This window comes from Coregonus clupeaformis, chromosome 15 (genome assembly GCF_020615455.1).
Source record: "Coregonus clupeaformis isolate EN_2021a chromosome 15, ASM2061545v1, whole genome shotgun sequence".
In the NCBI taxonomy this organism is placed as follows: Eukaryota; Metazoa; Chordata; class Actinopteri; order Salmoniformes; family Salmonidae; genus Coregonus; species Coregonus clupeaformis.
Window position 1 is genome coordinate 42,359,777 of NC_059206.1, and position 15,227 is coordinate 42,375,003.

Here is a 15,227-nt window from a genome sequence, read left to right on the forward strand (position 1 = left end):
ATCCATCTGTGCTATTAAATATAGAGATACATCCGTGTGGGGTTGTATGTACGTGAGATAGAGAGGAGGCGGGTTGTATGTACGTGAGATAGAAAGGAGGCGGGTTGTGTGTATGTGAGATAGAGAGGAGGCGGGTTTTATGTATGTGAGATAGAGAGGAGGCGGGTTGTATATATGTGAGATAGAGAGGAGGCGGGTTGTATGTACGTGAGATAGAAAGGAGGCGGGTTGTGTGTATGTGAGATAGAGAGGAGGCGGGTTTTATGTATGTGAGATAGAGAGGAGGCGGGTTGTATATATGTGAGATAGAGAGGAGGCGGGTTGTATGTATGTGAGATAGAGAGGAGGCGGGTTGTATGTATGTGAGATAGAGAGGAGACGGGTTGTATGTACGTGAGATAGAGAGGAGGCGGGTTGTATGTATGTGAGATAGAGAGGAGGCGGGTTGTATGTATGTGAGATAGAGAGGAGGCGGGTTGTATGTTTGTGAGATAGAGAGGAGGCGGGTTGTATGTATGTGAGATAGAGAGGAGGCGGGTTGTATGTATGTGAGATAGAGAGGAGACGGGTTGTATGTATGTGAGATAGAGAGGAGGCATGCCAGTTTGGCCCCTGCCAAGGTCTCTACATAATGCCACAGGAGGACAGGGGGTTGGCGATCTGACATGTGCAGGCTGACTGGCAGTACTGGCGCACCGTCTGGTAGCAGCTCCGGTCGGCCTCCCCGCCCCACTGCACCGGGCCATTGGGGTCAGAGGGCAGCCGGCTCAGGATGCTGGTGTTGATGGCCAGGGCAGCCAGCCCATAGTCAGTGAACAGCACCGTCTCACGCCTGCACGTTGGGCACGAGATGAACTTGTACTTGGGGCAGGACTCGTAGAGGATCTGCAGGCACTCCTCACACACCGAGTGCAAGCAGGAGAGGATGCGTGGACGCTTGCCTGCAAAGTTGTAGGTGTGGCCGCAGGTGGGGCAGTCCAGGGGTTCACAGGGCATCACGGGCCCCGAGGAGGAAGAGGAGGTGGAGGAGGAGGTGGAAGAAGAACGCAGCACGTACTGGTTGACTATGACGTCCTCCATCTTGTAGTGGAACTGGTGGTAGCAGATCTCTGCAGCGCTGGCTTTGCGCTGGGCCAGGTAGCTCTCCCTGCGGCCCATGCGGGCCATCGGAGCTGGGGGAGATGAGACCATGGGTCTGGTGGGGGCCAGATCAGTGCAGGTCATCTCCAGGGCTAGGTCACTGCACGCCTGGTTCACGATGATCTCTCCCTCTCCCCCTCCGTCCCATGCCACCCGCGGGGGAGGGGTGAAGCAAGGCTGGGTGACTGGCACTGTGCATTCCCGGGGGAACTTTTCCGACTGGATGATCTTGACGGTATCCATGGGGATGGTCACAGGCTGCCGCCTGAGGCAGGACATGGACATTAAGCTTATTTGCGTGTCTGTGTCTTTGTTAGAGAGAGGGGGCTGTGACTGGTTCAGCGGGCGATGCCCCTGGCTTGGGCTGGGCGTGGGGCGGGGCTATGAAGTGGACTGGGGGTGTCAAAGTCAGCCATTAGACGGGACATGGGGACGTATGATTCTGTCCATTGTTTCAATTAGAAGGCCTCCCACGTCTGTGGTGCTGTTACCCTGAGTCTTTATGTGGGACAGAAGGACAGAGGACTATAGCCAGAGCCCTCAAACCTGGAGCAGTGAAACAGACTTCCCTATTTCACAGAAACACTGTCCTCTGATAACACTACTGATAGACAGCGATAACAGTCCGAGCCTGGTAATTAGTCCTCTTAAAACTACTCTGTGCAGTCTTAGGTATACAATAAAGATATGTACTGGTAACAGCTGAACAACCACAGTAACAGCTCAACAACAGACAGGACTCAACACATCAGCACAAAGATATGTTTTCAGTGATAACACCAATAAATAATCTTATATGTACGTATATAGATGATTATATTATACACTTACACAACAGGGTTGTGAAGAGTTCTACTCTCTCAAAATGGAGAGCTCAAGCAGCACGGGCTGTTCAGTAGTAGTTAAGTCTGTATTGTCTCACACAGCGTCCTGTGGCTTGCCAGGGGAAACTGACTCAAACAGGGCTTGGGGCTTGCTTGTTTCTAAGTGGTTGCTGCTCAAACCAGTACTTCCTTCCTGTTTCTATCTGAGGCTGTGGAATGGCCTTGTGTGTGAGAACAACCTGTAGACACTCAGGCTGGAACCTTCTCTCTCTCTCTCTCTCTCTCTCTCTCTCTCTCTCTCTCTCTCTCTCTCTCTCTCTCTCTCTCTCTCTCTCTCTCTCTCTCTGCTCTCGGCTCTCTCTCTGCTCTTGGTCAAATATGGTTTTGTGTCCTTTGGCTTCCTTGGCTGGAGTCTGATAAGGCGGAGGTCTTTTTTTAGGAGGCAATGGAAAGTTATTGGAATGACTCCCCTGCTCCTAAACGTACCACTCCTGAAATCCTCTAAGGAGGGACTGAAGGAAGGGGTACTTGACTTTCAAACTGAGTCCTCCCATTAGTCAGCTGATAAAGGTCCTCGTCACGGTCTGTCCGTCTGTCTCTCAGAGGTTCAGAGTGACAGCAGTGGCCTCAGATAGTCAGATGGTGTGACTGTCGTCCTCACAATCCTCTGGCTCAGTTACCTGAGGAAGGAGAGGAGAGTTTGATAAGTTAACACTATTCATAGAAATAAATCACACATGAATCTGCTATGACTGTATTATTGTTAACTTATGTTATTGCAATATTATAGGATGGATGTGATACGATATGTGGATGGATATGGATACTCTCTCTAGTTTAAGACATGCCTCTTTAGGGAGAACACTGAAATATTCAGAATAGAGCCTCCTTTGAAATCCTTAATAACCGTAGAGAAGGAGCTCTAACTACTGTGGTTGTAGTTGACTGAAAGAATTATGAGACTGGGTGGTTTTAGTCTCCTCACGCCGCTAGCGTCCTGTCAACTCCCATTATGATCCTACTACATGGTGCATGAAAGAGATGCATGTTTGGTCATAGGCAGATGAGCAAAACCATCGCAACCATGAGTGTGTGTGAGTAGGTTTCATTTAGAGTGGTAATGTGCATTATGTACATTACCGTTCAAAAGTTTGGGGTCACTTAGAGATGTCCTGGTTTTCCATGAAAACATACATGAAATGAGTTTGAATAGGAAATATAGCAAAATGCATAGGAAATGTAGTTGATAAGGTTAGAAATAATGATTTTTAATAGAAATAATAATTGTGTCCTTCAAACTTTGCTTTCGTCAAAGAATCCTTCATTTGCAGCAATTATAGCCTTGCAGACCTTTGGCATTCTAGTTGTCAATTTGTTGAGGTAATCTGAAGAGATTTCACCCCATGCTTCCTGACGCACCTCCCACAAGTTGGATTGGCTTGATGGGCACTTCTTACGTACTATACGGTCAAGCTGCTCCCACAACAGCTCAATAGGGTTGAGATCCGGTGACTGTGCTGGCCACTTCATTATAGACAGAATATCAGCTGACTGCTTCTTCCCTAAATAGTTATTGCATAGTTTGGAGCTGTGCTTTGGGTCATTGTCCTGTTGTAGGAGGAAATTGGCTCCAATCAAGCGCCGTCCACAGGGTATGGCATGGCGTGGCAAAATGGAGTGATAGCCTTCCTTCTTCAAAATCCCTTTTACCCTGTACAAATCTCCCACTTTACCACCACCAAAGCACCCCCAGACCATCACATTGCCTCCACCATGCTTGACAGATGGCATCAAGCACTCCTCCAGCATCTTTTCATTTGGTCTGTGTCTCACAAATGTTCTTCTTTGTGATCCGAACACCTCAAACTTCGATTCATCTGTCCATAACACTTTTTTCCAATCTTCCTCTGTCCAGTGTCTGTGTTCTTTTTCCCATCTTCATTTTTTCTTTTTATTGGCCAGTCTGAGATATGGCTTTTTCTTTGGAACTCTGCCTAGAAGGTCAGCATCCCGGAGTCGCCTCTTCACTGTTGACGTTGAGACAGGTGTTTTGCGGGTACTATTGAATGAAGCTGCCAGTTGAGGACCTGTGAGTAGACACTGTAATGTATTTGTCCTCTTGCTCAGTTGTGCACTGGGGCCTCCCACTCCTCTTTCTATTCTGGTTAGAGCCAGTTTGTGCTGTTCTGTGTTATACGAGATCTTCAGTTTCTTGGCAATTTCTCGCATGGAATAGCCTTCATTTCTCAGAACAAGAATAGACTGACCAGCTTCAGAAGAAAGTTTTTTGTTTCTGGCCATTTTGAGCCTGTAATCGAACCCACAATTGCTGATGCTCCAGATACTCAGCTAGTCTCAAGAAGGCCAGTTGTATTGCTTATTTAATCAGCACAACTGTTTTCAGCTGTGCTAACATAATTGCAAAAGGGTTTTCTAATGATCAATTAGCCTTTTAAAATGATAAACTTGGATTAGCAAACACAACGTGCCATTGGAACACAGGACTGATGGTTGCTGATAATGGGCCTCTGTACGCCTATGTAGATATTCCATTTAAAATCATCAGTTTCCAGCTACAATAGCCATTTACAACATTAACAATGTCTACACTGTATTTCTGATCAATCTGATGTTGTTTTCTTTCGAAAACAAGGAACTTTCTAAGTGACCCAAAACGTTTGAACAGTAGTGTAGGTGGTGTAAATGTATGATTGTACGTAGTACTATGTCTGTTTCCATGGCAACGCAACAAGGAGTAAAATGACACATCTTTTCTCTTCCACACAAGGCTCTCGTTAGACATGATGCATGAAGAGAGAAGGAGAGCGAGGGAGTTGACCTACATGCCGAGAAAGAGAGAGAAGGAGAGAGAGAGAGAAAGAGGAGTGCAGCGGTCCTAGTTACTATTAATGGTCTATTTATCTATGCACTTTAACTGTGGTTTCCTGCTCCCAACCTCCTCTGAAGATTCACACGGAGCGAGAGAGCTGTACCTTTACAGGCAGAAATACCCTAGCCCATTAACCATCAACCTCCAACACACATACACACATATCTTTCTCTCTCTCTCTTCATATTCACACTCCCATAAAAACATTTAAAAAATGACCCACCCAACCCCGCTGTTGTGCAATGGAGCATCTCTGTTGAGCAGGCATGTGGAAACTCTCCTGTATCTCACTGATAAAACATCTATTAAACCATTCTGTTGTCTCAGACTGTCCTCCCGTATCTGTCCCCAGTCAGTGAAAGACAAGGCTGTTAGCCAGTGTCACTCACAACTGCTCTCAGTGTGTCCCTCTGGCAGCACAGTGCCGCAAAGCTTTTACTTAAATAACCGCTCTCTCGCCCTTTCTCTCTGACACACTTTCGTTCACAAACTCACACTCTGTACACAGATATTAACAAGGGTGTCATCTCTCAGTCCAATTCCCAGTAGCATCTGCCAGGGCAAGGCCAATATGTGCCAGAAGATCTGTGTCATACAATGCATTTCCCTACCACGTATTATCCCTTTATGATGCGTGGCTAATTCAATTCAATACTGTATGACTACAGTGTATAAGTTTCACCATTGAGGTAGAATACTATTCATTAATTCCCTTCAGTGTCCATTCAACCATCCATGCCCCCACACACACATACCAGACACCTGAGGTACTATATGTACACTACCAGTCAGAAATTTGGACACACCTACTCATTCAAGGGTTTTTCATTATTTTTACTATTTTCTACATTGTAGAATAATAGTGAAGACATCAAAACTATGAAATAACACATATGGAATCATGTAGTAACCAAAAAAGTGTTAAACAAATCAAAATATATTTTATATTTGAGATTCTTCAAATAGCCACCCTTTGCTTTGAGGACAGCTTTGCAAACCCCCTGGTGTCTGTCTGCAGCCCTGCCCAGCCCAGTAGTCAGCCCGCCTGCCCAGGAATTAAAATAATGAAATCATGTGTTGAACTTTTGACCCTGTCAGCACAAACAAACAAGGGAGAAAATGGAGAGATGGAGAGATGGAGATAGCAGAGCTCTGGCGAGAGGAAAGACACAACACAGACATTCCTATGCACGTACAGTACGTACACACACACTAACACCAAGAACACTCTTACCCTTATTCTACACTCCCCCATCACATACACCACCCATGACATTTCAGGACACACACACATTGAATAGACAGACTAACATGCATGCAGAAATGCTATTAAACGCTAATAAACCAGACTACTTATAGTTTCATCTTCCATGGACTCATTACAGATTCAAGAATATATGTAGTCTGGATTATTCACATCAAATGGCATTTCACCATGCATGTTTGTGTGACTGTTTATGTGTGTTGGTCTATTTTTCAAAATGTTCTAGATCATTTTGGAAATTCAGAAAAACAGAACCAACGCAGATTACCAACAAAAAAAACACCCAGAACATTCCTACCATCTTCCACTCCCCATTCCTCCTCCCTCCATTTGCCTACACACACACCTAAACTGCTGAGTCCAGCCGTCTCCCTCACACTGCCTCCTGGCTGCATTCCACCTGTGCATTGCAGGGAGCAGGGAGCAGGAGAAGGACAGTATGTTCTGAATGAATCAGACACTATCAGCTGGCTCTCTCTGCCTTTATCCTCTGTCTACCTCTGCATCTCCATGACACACGCCTTCACCCTCAGCAATGTGACCTGAACTGGACCAGGCAGAATGACTGGTTGACTGATGCCTGTGCCCCTATAACACACCCAGCAACAGTACACAGAGAATGCTGGCTATATTCTGATTAGTGTCCAGAGATCTGTCTTGGCTGATAAAAGGTATCTGCTGCTCTGCTCTACCCTGTGGGGGTAACGATGTATTATGATTACATAAATGGTATGATGACCTTAGAGTTGGCTGTGGACAAATCCCCAGATGTATTCCTGTTGACTGCAGTGAATCTGCACAAAGTGCTATACTCTAAATGACTGTGAATTCCATAAAGCACGGCTTAATGTTGTTGTTGATTATGATAGGATTCTAATCTGCATGGTTGTTTTTTAAATCCACAAGTGTTTTGTTCTTTATGTGTTGGTTGGTCTTTAGATGTTGGTCGTTATCATTTAATGGATGCGCTGTGCTACCATAAAGTGGTATTCAGATGTGTACATTCAATGTTGTCAATGTGTAAATCCATCTACAGTAAGAAATCTGTTTTCTGAATTCTGACTAGGATGTTGATGTGCATTCTACTCTATTCTCTGTACATAATCCTGTTGTGATAGAATGAGGAGCTATGAGGAGAGATTATGTGAGTGTATGTGTGAGGGGGAGTTATAAGAATTCAACTCCTGCCATTCAAAGCAGGCGTCAGCCATTTTCCCCGCAATTCATTACAGCCAAGTACTCTTTGTGCTCACCTCTCTCTCTCTCTCTTTTCTCGCCTCTCTCTCTCTCTGTGGTTCTCAGGCAGCAACATGGCCGGCTGGCCACAGAGCTTGTCGGTGTCGAAACCAGCAGAAAAATAACAACGATAACAATAATGGCCCCTCTTGACACACAGCCTCATGAAGGACTTATGACACGTCAAGCAACCCACCAATCAATATTCCAGTGGCTCGATTGATTGAGCTGATTGATATTTTTGTGGAGACTTATGTCTCAGCTCAGGGAGAAGCAGACACAGACACTGTTGCTGTGATGAGGATGGGTGTGGATGGAGATATGTAACAGATGAGTATGTGTGTATTTGGGGAGCTTGGAAGGAAGGAGCAGGTTTAGCGCGGCGGCAGCATGTGGGAGTGGTGCGGCAGTAGGAGCAGCAGTTATGCAATCACAGCATGGTAGCAGGAAACAGCACTCGGACTGCAGTCAGCACCAGCCCAGTGCATGGTCAACATGGAGATCCCTCAGTGCTGTTGACAGCTACAGAACGGGCAGTTCCAGCCTGGTCCCTAGAGAGATCTGTCATATGTCATGACCTCTGGGGATATGATAACCCAAAGATAGCCTTAAGATACCCTTTCCCCTGCAGTCAACACACAATGGAATATATGTAGACTGAATCGGACCCCCCATCAGGTGTGTGTGTGCTTGTGTATGTGCGTGCATGTGTGTAGCGGAAACATACGTGTGTGTGTGTGTGTATGTCTGAGCGCGTGCATGTGTCCTCAGAATGGAGGATTGTGATGCAACGACCCTCTCAACTGCAACAAAGACATGGTACTACAGATGTAGGATTTTAATTTGACCCCTTTTGCCGCAGGAGGAAAATAATTCTGCAGCAGGAGGATTTGAATATCTGAAGAAATATTTAGAATCACCGCCATTGGGGCAGCTGGAAGCAGTGTTTGTATACAATGCACATTGTAACTACATTGCATCTTGTGTTAATTATTATGTGGATTATAATCAATTGACATATTTGTAGGGGGTAGATTCATTTTTGGTTAGGGAAAATCTGTTTTTTTAGATCCATTTTTATTATATGTTGAAGGCAAGCAATAGGCAGAATAAATGAATGGTTTTCTCAGTGCCTGTGTGGTCCAGTGGTTACAGCCACTGACCCCGACACACATATGCCAGAGTTGGTATGGGTTTCAATCTAGCCCTTTGACTCATGGATGAACGTCTATTTTTGACGCATTAATTCTGAGTGGTTAAAGGGATGATTCCGCTTGGTTACAGGGTTAAAACAGAAACAACTAAAAAGATAACAGTTTAGGCATTAATTCCGAGTGGTTATGGTTAGGGCTATGGTTTTGGGGAAGGCTTAAAACAAAATGATTAAAAACGACGCGCCAATGGATCATCAGTATTCATAGTATTCTTAGTGACCAGCCTGAGCCTACATTCGGCCCAGAAGTTAATTGCATTTATTTAAATGTTTTCAAGAAGTAAAACAAATAGTCTGATCATTTACACATCAAAGAAAAGTGTCTCAGCACAACAAAGTCATCTTTGGATAGGCTCAAATGCATAAACATCTTGAAAGCTTTACGAAATGAAATGTTTAAGTCACACAATACAGGCTTTCAATCCAAAGACCAGAACTATATTGACAAATTATATATAGCCTAACAACAAAAACGTGGACGAGCATCCACACTGGAGTAAAGTTTATCATTCTACAGTAGGCCTACATCTGTCAATCAACTGATGGCCAAAATCAGCTCACCAATCAGACAGGGAAACACAGTAGGCTATTATCCATTTTCACATCTTTCATTATGTGACAATGGAAAGGCTAACGGGTAGCCTACACAATGTAGCCTATTGGAATATTATCAAATAACAAGGGGCATATTCCAACCATCGATGGCACTAGATTATCGCCAGCTGATGTCTTGTTAAACCATCAATATGCTCTAAATTCACACACACAGCTGATCTCAATTGCAACCATTATTGGTCACCTCTACAGCTCCCTAAAAGATTATGTCGGTGTTACCCTTAGTCCTGCTTGCAACCAATGTCTTTCAAAATATGTTCGCCCTCTGGCTGGTATTGTATTCAGAACAACTTGGTCCTTTTTGAACAGACTAGGAACAATGTATCTATTTGATAAGCATTCTATACAGTATAAATCAAGTGTTTCCTCGTTTACCACGGCAAATCTACCGTGGCAATTTACCCGACTCTTTGTATGAATGGAAACTAATGTTGGTGTAGCCTATTGTTATTATTTTATTAGTTTCCTATTTATGTTATCCAAAAGTGTCTGGTAAGGTCATTTCTTAACAAGATCGGGGGTAAAATATCCCTGGACAGTCCATATTTTAAATGTGTAAATAAATCAAGTCAATCAGGGGATTGAGTTATTTGTGCCAGTATGGTGTGGACCGGAATCAAACCCACGGCGACACAGTAGACCACCTATAAGGCAGTGGCCCTAACCGCTAACTGACCATGATTAAACTCAATTTTGACCTTAGGATACACTTAACACTTGTTAGCTCGTATGTAGTCTAGTGGAAACCAATATCTATCTTGTGTTATTAAGCTATATAAAACAATGGTTATTGATGGGTATTGCTGCATTTCAAATACATTTTTGTACATTTGCACAAATTATTTTGATAGCAAGCCCTGATCCCAATGACTCGACTGCCCCCGCATGGAGAGAAAGAGAACTGCTATTTTTCAGGGACTTACGAGGCTCATTCGAATTTCCTGATGCAGCAGGAAAATTCTCAGCGACAAAAGAGTGATCAAGTTAAGATCCGACATCTGGACAAAATCACACAGACACACACACCAGCACATACATTGACACACACACAAAATAGAACGCACATGCACAGAAACATCACAAAGAGCCCTCTTTCAGTAAACACTCACACATTGATGCATCCTTGATCAAGCCTTTTACCTGTGTTGTTGTTTAGTCCTGTCGTAACATATCGTCTACCAGTTCTCCTACCACCTTGCTGTGCCTGGTTCTTGCTGTGTGTTGTTGATGTTGTTGGTTTTGGATATTACTGTGCTGAGAGGTGACAATAGTCTTGTTACAAGGTAGAGCTTCCATGTGTGTGTGAAGCTGATAACATTTGGTCTCAGTGCGTCTGAGAGCAGAACAGAGCGTGTTTTGCCAGAGGGGCAGAGGAGGAGGAGGAGAAGGAGGAGGAGGAGAAGGAGTAGGAGGAGGATAGGAGCGGCGGAGACAAGGTGATCATTCCTTTCTGTGAGACCCTGAGAAAACAAACGATGGAGGTGGAGGGAGGAAGGTAAAGATGGAGGAAGGGAAGGTAAGATGGAGACTGGGCTGTCAAAGAATGGATGCGTCACTCCTTCCTTTAGTCACAGTGATGGAGGACAGAGGCTGGTGGTGGAGCCCTCCTCTTCTTCTCCTCTGTCGGTTCCCTTCGTCCTTCACACTCTCTCCCTCTCGCCCTGTCGTCTGTGGTGTGGCCAAGCGGCGGTTCCTAGCAGCTCCCTCTCCATCCCTCCTCCTGTCTCTTTCTCTCTGTCAGTCAGTCAGTCAGCCAAATAGGTTGTGTAATTACGTGAGCTCCTGTGATGCCTCTCTGGGTATCTTCCTCTCCTCCTCTCTGCTCTCTCTCTCTCTCTCTCTCTCTCTTCCTATCCTCCTCTTTTGGTCTCAGAGCCTCAGGTCTTCAGGTATTCACTGCTATCTTTCTTTCGTCCTTTCTTCTTTTCTCTCCCCCAGTGGCGTCTCAGTGCTCCCTTTCTCTCACGGCTGCTGTTTGTTAGCCTTGCTCCTTCTCCGCTCCTGTCAATGCGCCTCTGTGCACACACTCACACACACTAGCTCACGCATACACTCACACGCTTGTTCTCTGTTTCTGTCTCTCTCACCATATGTATGTGGCTTTCTCCCTCTCTTTCTCTCTCTTTCTCTCTCTTTCTCTCTCTCTCTCTCTCGATCTCTCTCTCTCGACCTGACTATTTCTATTGCATGCTTTCTCCTCCCCCTCTCTTGCTCTCTCTCTCCTTGCTCTCTCTCTATCTTGCGCTCGCTCCCTCCCTCCCTCTCTCTCTCTCTGCAGTTTCCGCTGCAGTGCCTCTGCAGGCTGGATCACGTTTTCTAGTCGCCAGTGAAAATATTTCAGCCAATGAGGGCCCTGAAAACCCACCCCCCTTCTACCCTGCACACACACACAAACACTCACTCACACCACATACTGAAAGATGGAGGCTGTGTGCAGAGAGCACTGAATCATACTCCATATACAATATTATTCCATCACACACAAACAAAAACACATTCTCGCTACACAGGCCAAGCACACAAGACATACAGGAAGCTGCTAACAAATAGATCTGATCTGCAGAGTGCAGCACATCTGAAATTGAAAAAACAAAACATAAATCCAATAACACATTAATTCAAATATAGAATATTTAACAGCACAACACACATTAATCATACTGCATTACATTACAGACCAACATACTATACTGATCAACACAGTTCATATAGGAAAAACAGACCACATAGTAAAATGTGTATTATATCTGCATTATTCAAAACATAGAGATTTTGAAAACTCATGGTGAGATTTCACTGAAATGCAGTATCACAGAAGACATGGGATATTCATGTTTTTATTTTTATTTTATTTCACCTTTATTTAACCAGCTAAGCCAGTTGAGAACAAGTTCTCATTTACAACTGCGACCTGGCCAAGATAAAGCAAAGCAGTGCGATAAAAACAACACAGAGTTATATATGGAATAAACAAAACGTACAGTCAATAACGCAATAGAAAATCTATATACAGTGTGTGCAAATGTAGTAAATTATGGAGGTAAGGCAATAAATAGGCCATAGTGCAAAATAATTACAATTTAGTATTAACACTGGAGTGATAGATGTGCAGAAGATGATGTGCAAATAGAGATACTGGGGTTGTGATGAGGTGTGAATGACGGAGTCAGGCGCAGGAGGTAAAACACCGAAATCCAGAGTTTATTCAGTGTACATGAATAAAGCGCAGCAAGCGTCAAAATGAAACTAGCACAAGGGAAAAATCCACCTTGGCTACATACAAGGAAACCGAGCTACTCACTCTCACAATGAACAATCACTCACAAAGGATAAGGGGGCAGAGGGAACACTTATACACAGACTAATGAGGGAATGAGTACCAGGTGTGTGTGATTGACAAGACAAGACAAATGGAGTGATGATAAATGGAGCGGTAGTGGCTAGTAAGCCGGTGACGACCAACGCCGAAACCTGCCCGAGCAAGGAGGAGGGGCAGCCTCGGCTGAATTCGTGACAGGGGTGCAAATTAGCAAAATAAATAACAATGTAAATAACAATATGGGGATGAAGTAGTTGGGTGGGCTAATTACAGATGGGCTGTGTACAGGTGCAGTGATCGGTAAGCTGCTCTGACAATGTCATTAGCTCGCTTTCACAAACACAAAGTGGCAGACACTTAAAAGCAGTGTCCCTGTCTGGCCGTCATGCCATAGCCTCAGCCATCACATACTAGCATTACATAACAAGGATTTTAATCAGTTTCCCACTCCACAGGCCTGCATGTTGACCTATAAATAATCCTCAGCTCGGATTGAAAAGATGATCCATGAAATAATATCTGTGTGTGCTTCTATACTGTATAACCCACACATTGAGAGAACATTCCATTGAAGTTGTTTGGTTCTTTATACTTTGGCTGTGAAAGAGAAATGTCTGTGTCTCGCTATACACACATTTATTGTATGAGCTAGATACAGTAAGTAGCCTAATAACCTAATGTGTTTTTCAGAGTGCGTTAAAAGAATACTTTGCGATTCTTCCCCAGAGTCAGATAAACTCATGGATACTATTTTTATGTCTCTGCAATCAGTATGAAGGAAGTTAGAGGTAGTTTCGCGAGCCAACGCTAACTAGCGTTAGCGCAATTACTGGAAGTCTATGGTATCTATTAGCATGCCATCATAGACTTACAGTCATTGTGCTAATGCTAATTAGCAATTGCGGTACCACTAGTTAGCAACTTCCTTCAAACTGCATGCAGAAACATAAAAATGGTATCCACAAGTTCATCTTACGTTGGGGAAGTAGATAACTCTCACACAAACTTGCCCAGCCTGACAACCAACTGCAATGTTGCATAAACACAGCATAGTTATTGTAAGCATTCATCCTCTCATGTTTCCATAAAAGATAGAGGGCAAAATGTATTAAAGAGAGGCTGCCTGGATGAAGGAGTTATGACACAATATAAGCTATAGAGAAATAAAGAGAATAAAGTACAGTATGATGCATACGAGCTATAAAAAAGCTGAGATTTTGTGCAAAAAGAACACAATTCATATGTGGATATTTTGAGACTAGAGACAGATCCTTCTAAGATGGCAGCGTGTTGGAGGGACTGGGATAGCACCAACAGGAGATATTGAGATGAGCGAGATGCAAGACTTTGCTCTCATATAGTCACACAGTATCTGCTCATGTGCACGGGTTCATTTCACGCTGTTCACAGCGTGGTAGCCAGGACACCAGAACAGCGGAGAAGTTGAGCCTCGCGCTTCAATTGTTGTGGAAATTGACCCACTATGCTGTTTACTTTCTGCATCTACATCATATCGCTGAGTCTACCTTTAATCATTGTTAGGAAGAGGTTTGGTCCAAATTGGATGTTGGGTGCTATATTTATTAAATATTAAATGAATCCTATCAATTGAAATGGCCAATTTGGGTGCATACAATAAGGTTAATTTCTCAGTGTTCAAATTGTCTTTCAACAAAACAATGTCTCATCTGTTTCTAACTACAGAAACCATTTTAGATCAATCTGCAATGGTGGGTGTCATGGCTTTCTGAAATGACATGGAACAACCCTAATGCCATTCTAGGGTTAGGGTTAGGGTATACTACTTGTAACAAGTATACTTAGGCCTCTATTCAATCTGTAAAGTTGAAACGTTACAGATTCCACAATAGAAATGTAAAGGTAATTTCCGACATATGCAGCGTTTATTATGAATGCAGTCTCCGCTAACGCAGGAACATTGCCTTTAAATTTAAATCACGCTGTGATGCGGATTGAATAGAGCCCTTACACTTAAAGAGTGTAAACCATCCCATGTGGCGATGATATTTTACAGTCTTGGTCCTCCAGGTGCATTTACTGTTGTCACAGGCAGGGGGCAGTAAAGAGAAGAATGACTCGGATGTGTGTGCGTGTGGAGTGGATTATTACTCCTGTGGAGTGGATTATTACTCCAGTACCATGAGGAAATGTACTGCTCGTTCCATCTTTGAGATATCATTCATTAACACATAGCAAAGCAAAATGACAGCTAGAGCAAAGAGGAAATATGGCACCACTTTTAACCTTTGATCGCCAGGCTCCATTCACAGTAGTCAGTAGGAGATTGAATGTGTAATAGTAAATTTGTGAGTCCATCCCTCATCTCTGAAAAAGAGGGTAGTTCTGAACTTTTTTCGAACTAAGGTTGAATACATTATTAATTCAATAACAGAAAGTTACCAGATACATGTCATACAGTTGAAGTCGGAAGTTTACATACACCTTAGCCAAATACATTTAAACTCAGTTTTTCACAATTACTGACATTTAATCCTAGTAAAAATTCCCTGTTTTAGGTCAGTTAGGATCACCACTTTATTTTAAGAATGTGAAATGTCAGAATAATAGTAGAGAGAATGATTTATTTCAGCTTTTATTTATTTCATCACATTCCCAGTGGGTCAGAAGTTTACATACACTCAATTAGTATTTGGTAGCATTGCTTTTAAATTGTTTAACTTGGGTCAAACGTTTCGGGTAGCCTT

General features: G+C 43.6%; 1 protein-coding gene across 1 annotated transcript; it reads right to left on the reverse strand.

Moving 5' to 3' along the window:
- Window positions 1–519: 519 nt before the first annotated feature.
- Window positions 520–11,321, reverse strand: LOC121582421 (RING finger protein 208). Its single transcript, XM_041898183.2, has 2 exons — window positions 10,323–11,321; window positions 520–2,644 (listed from the first exon to the last, which is right to left on the reverse strand). The coding sequence occupies exon 2, from the start codon at window positions 1,423–1,425 to the stop codon at window positions 625–627; it is 801 nt and encodes a 266-aa protein (XP_041754117.1). The 5' UTR covers window positions 1,426–2,644; window positions 10,323–11,321; the 3' UTR covers window positions 520–624.
- Window positions 11,322–15,227: the final 3,906 nt, after the last annotated feature.

Bases quoted from the DNA above. Each gene is read 5' to 3' on its own strand.
- LOC121582421 (XM_041898183.2), bottom strand. From the start codon at position 1,425: ATGTCCATGTCCTGCCTCAGGCGGCAGCCTGTGACCATCCCCATGGAT.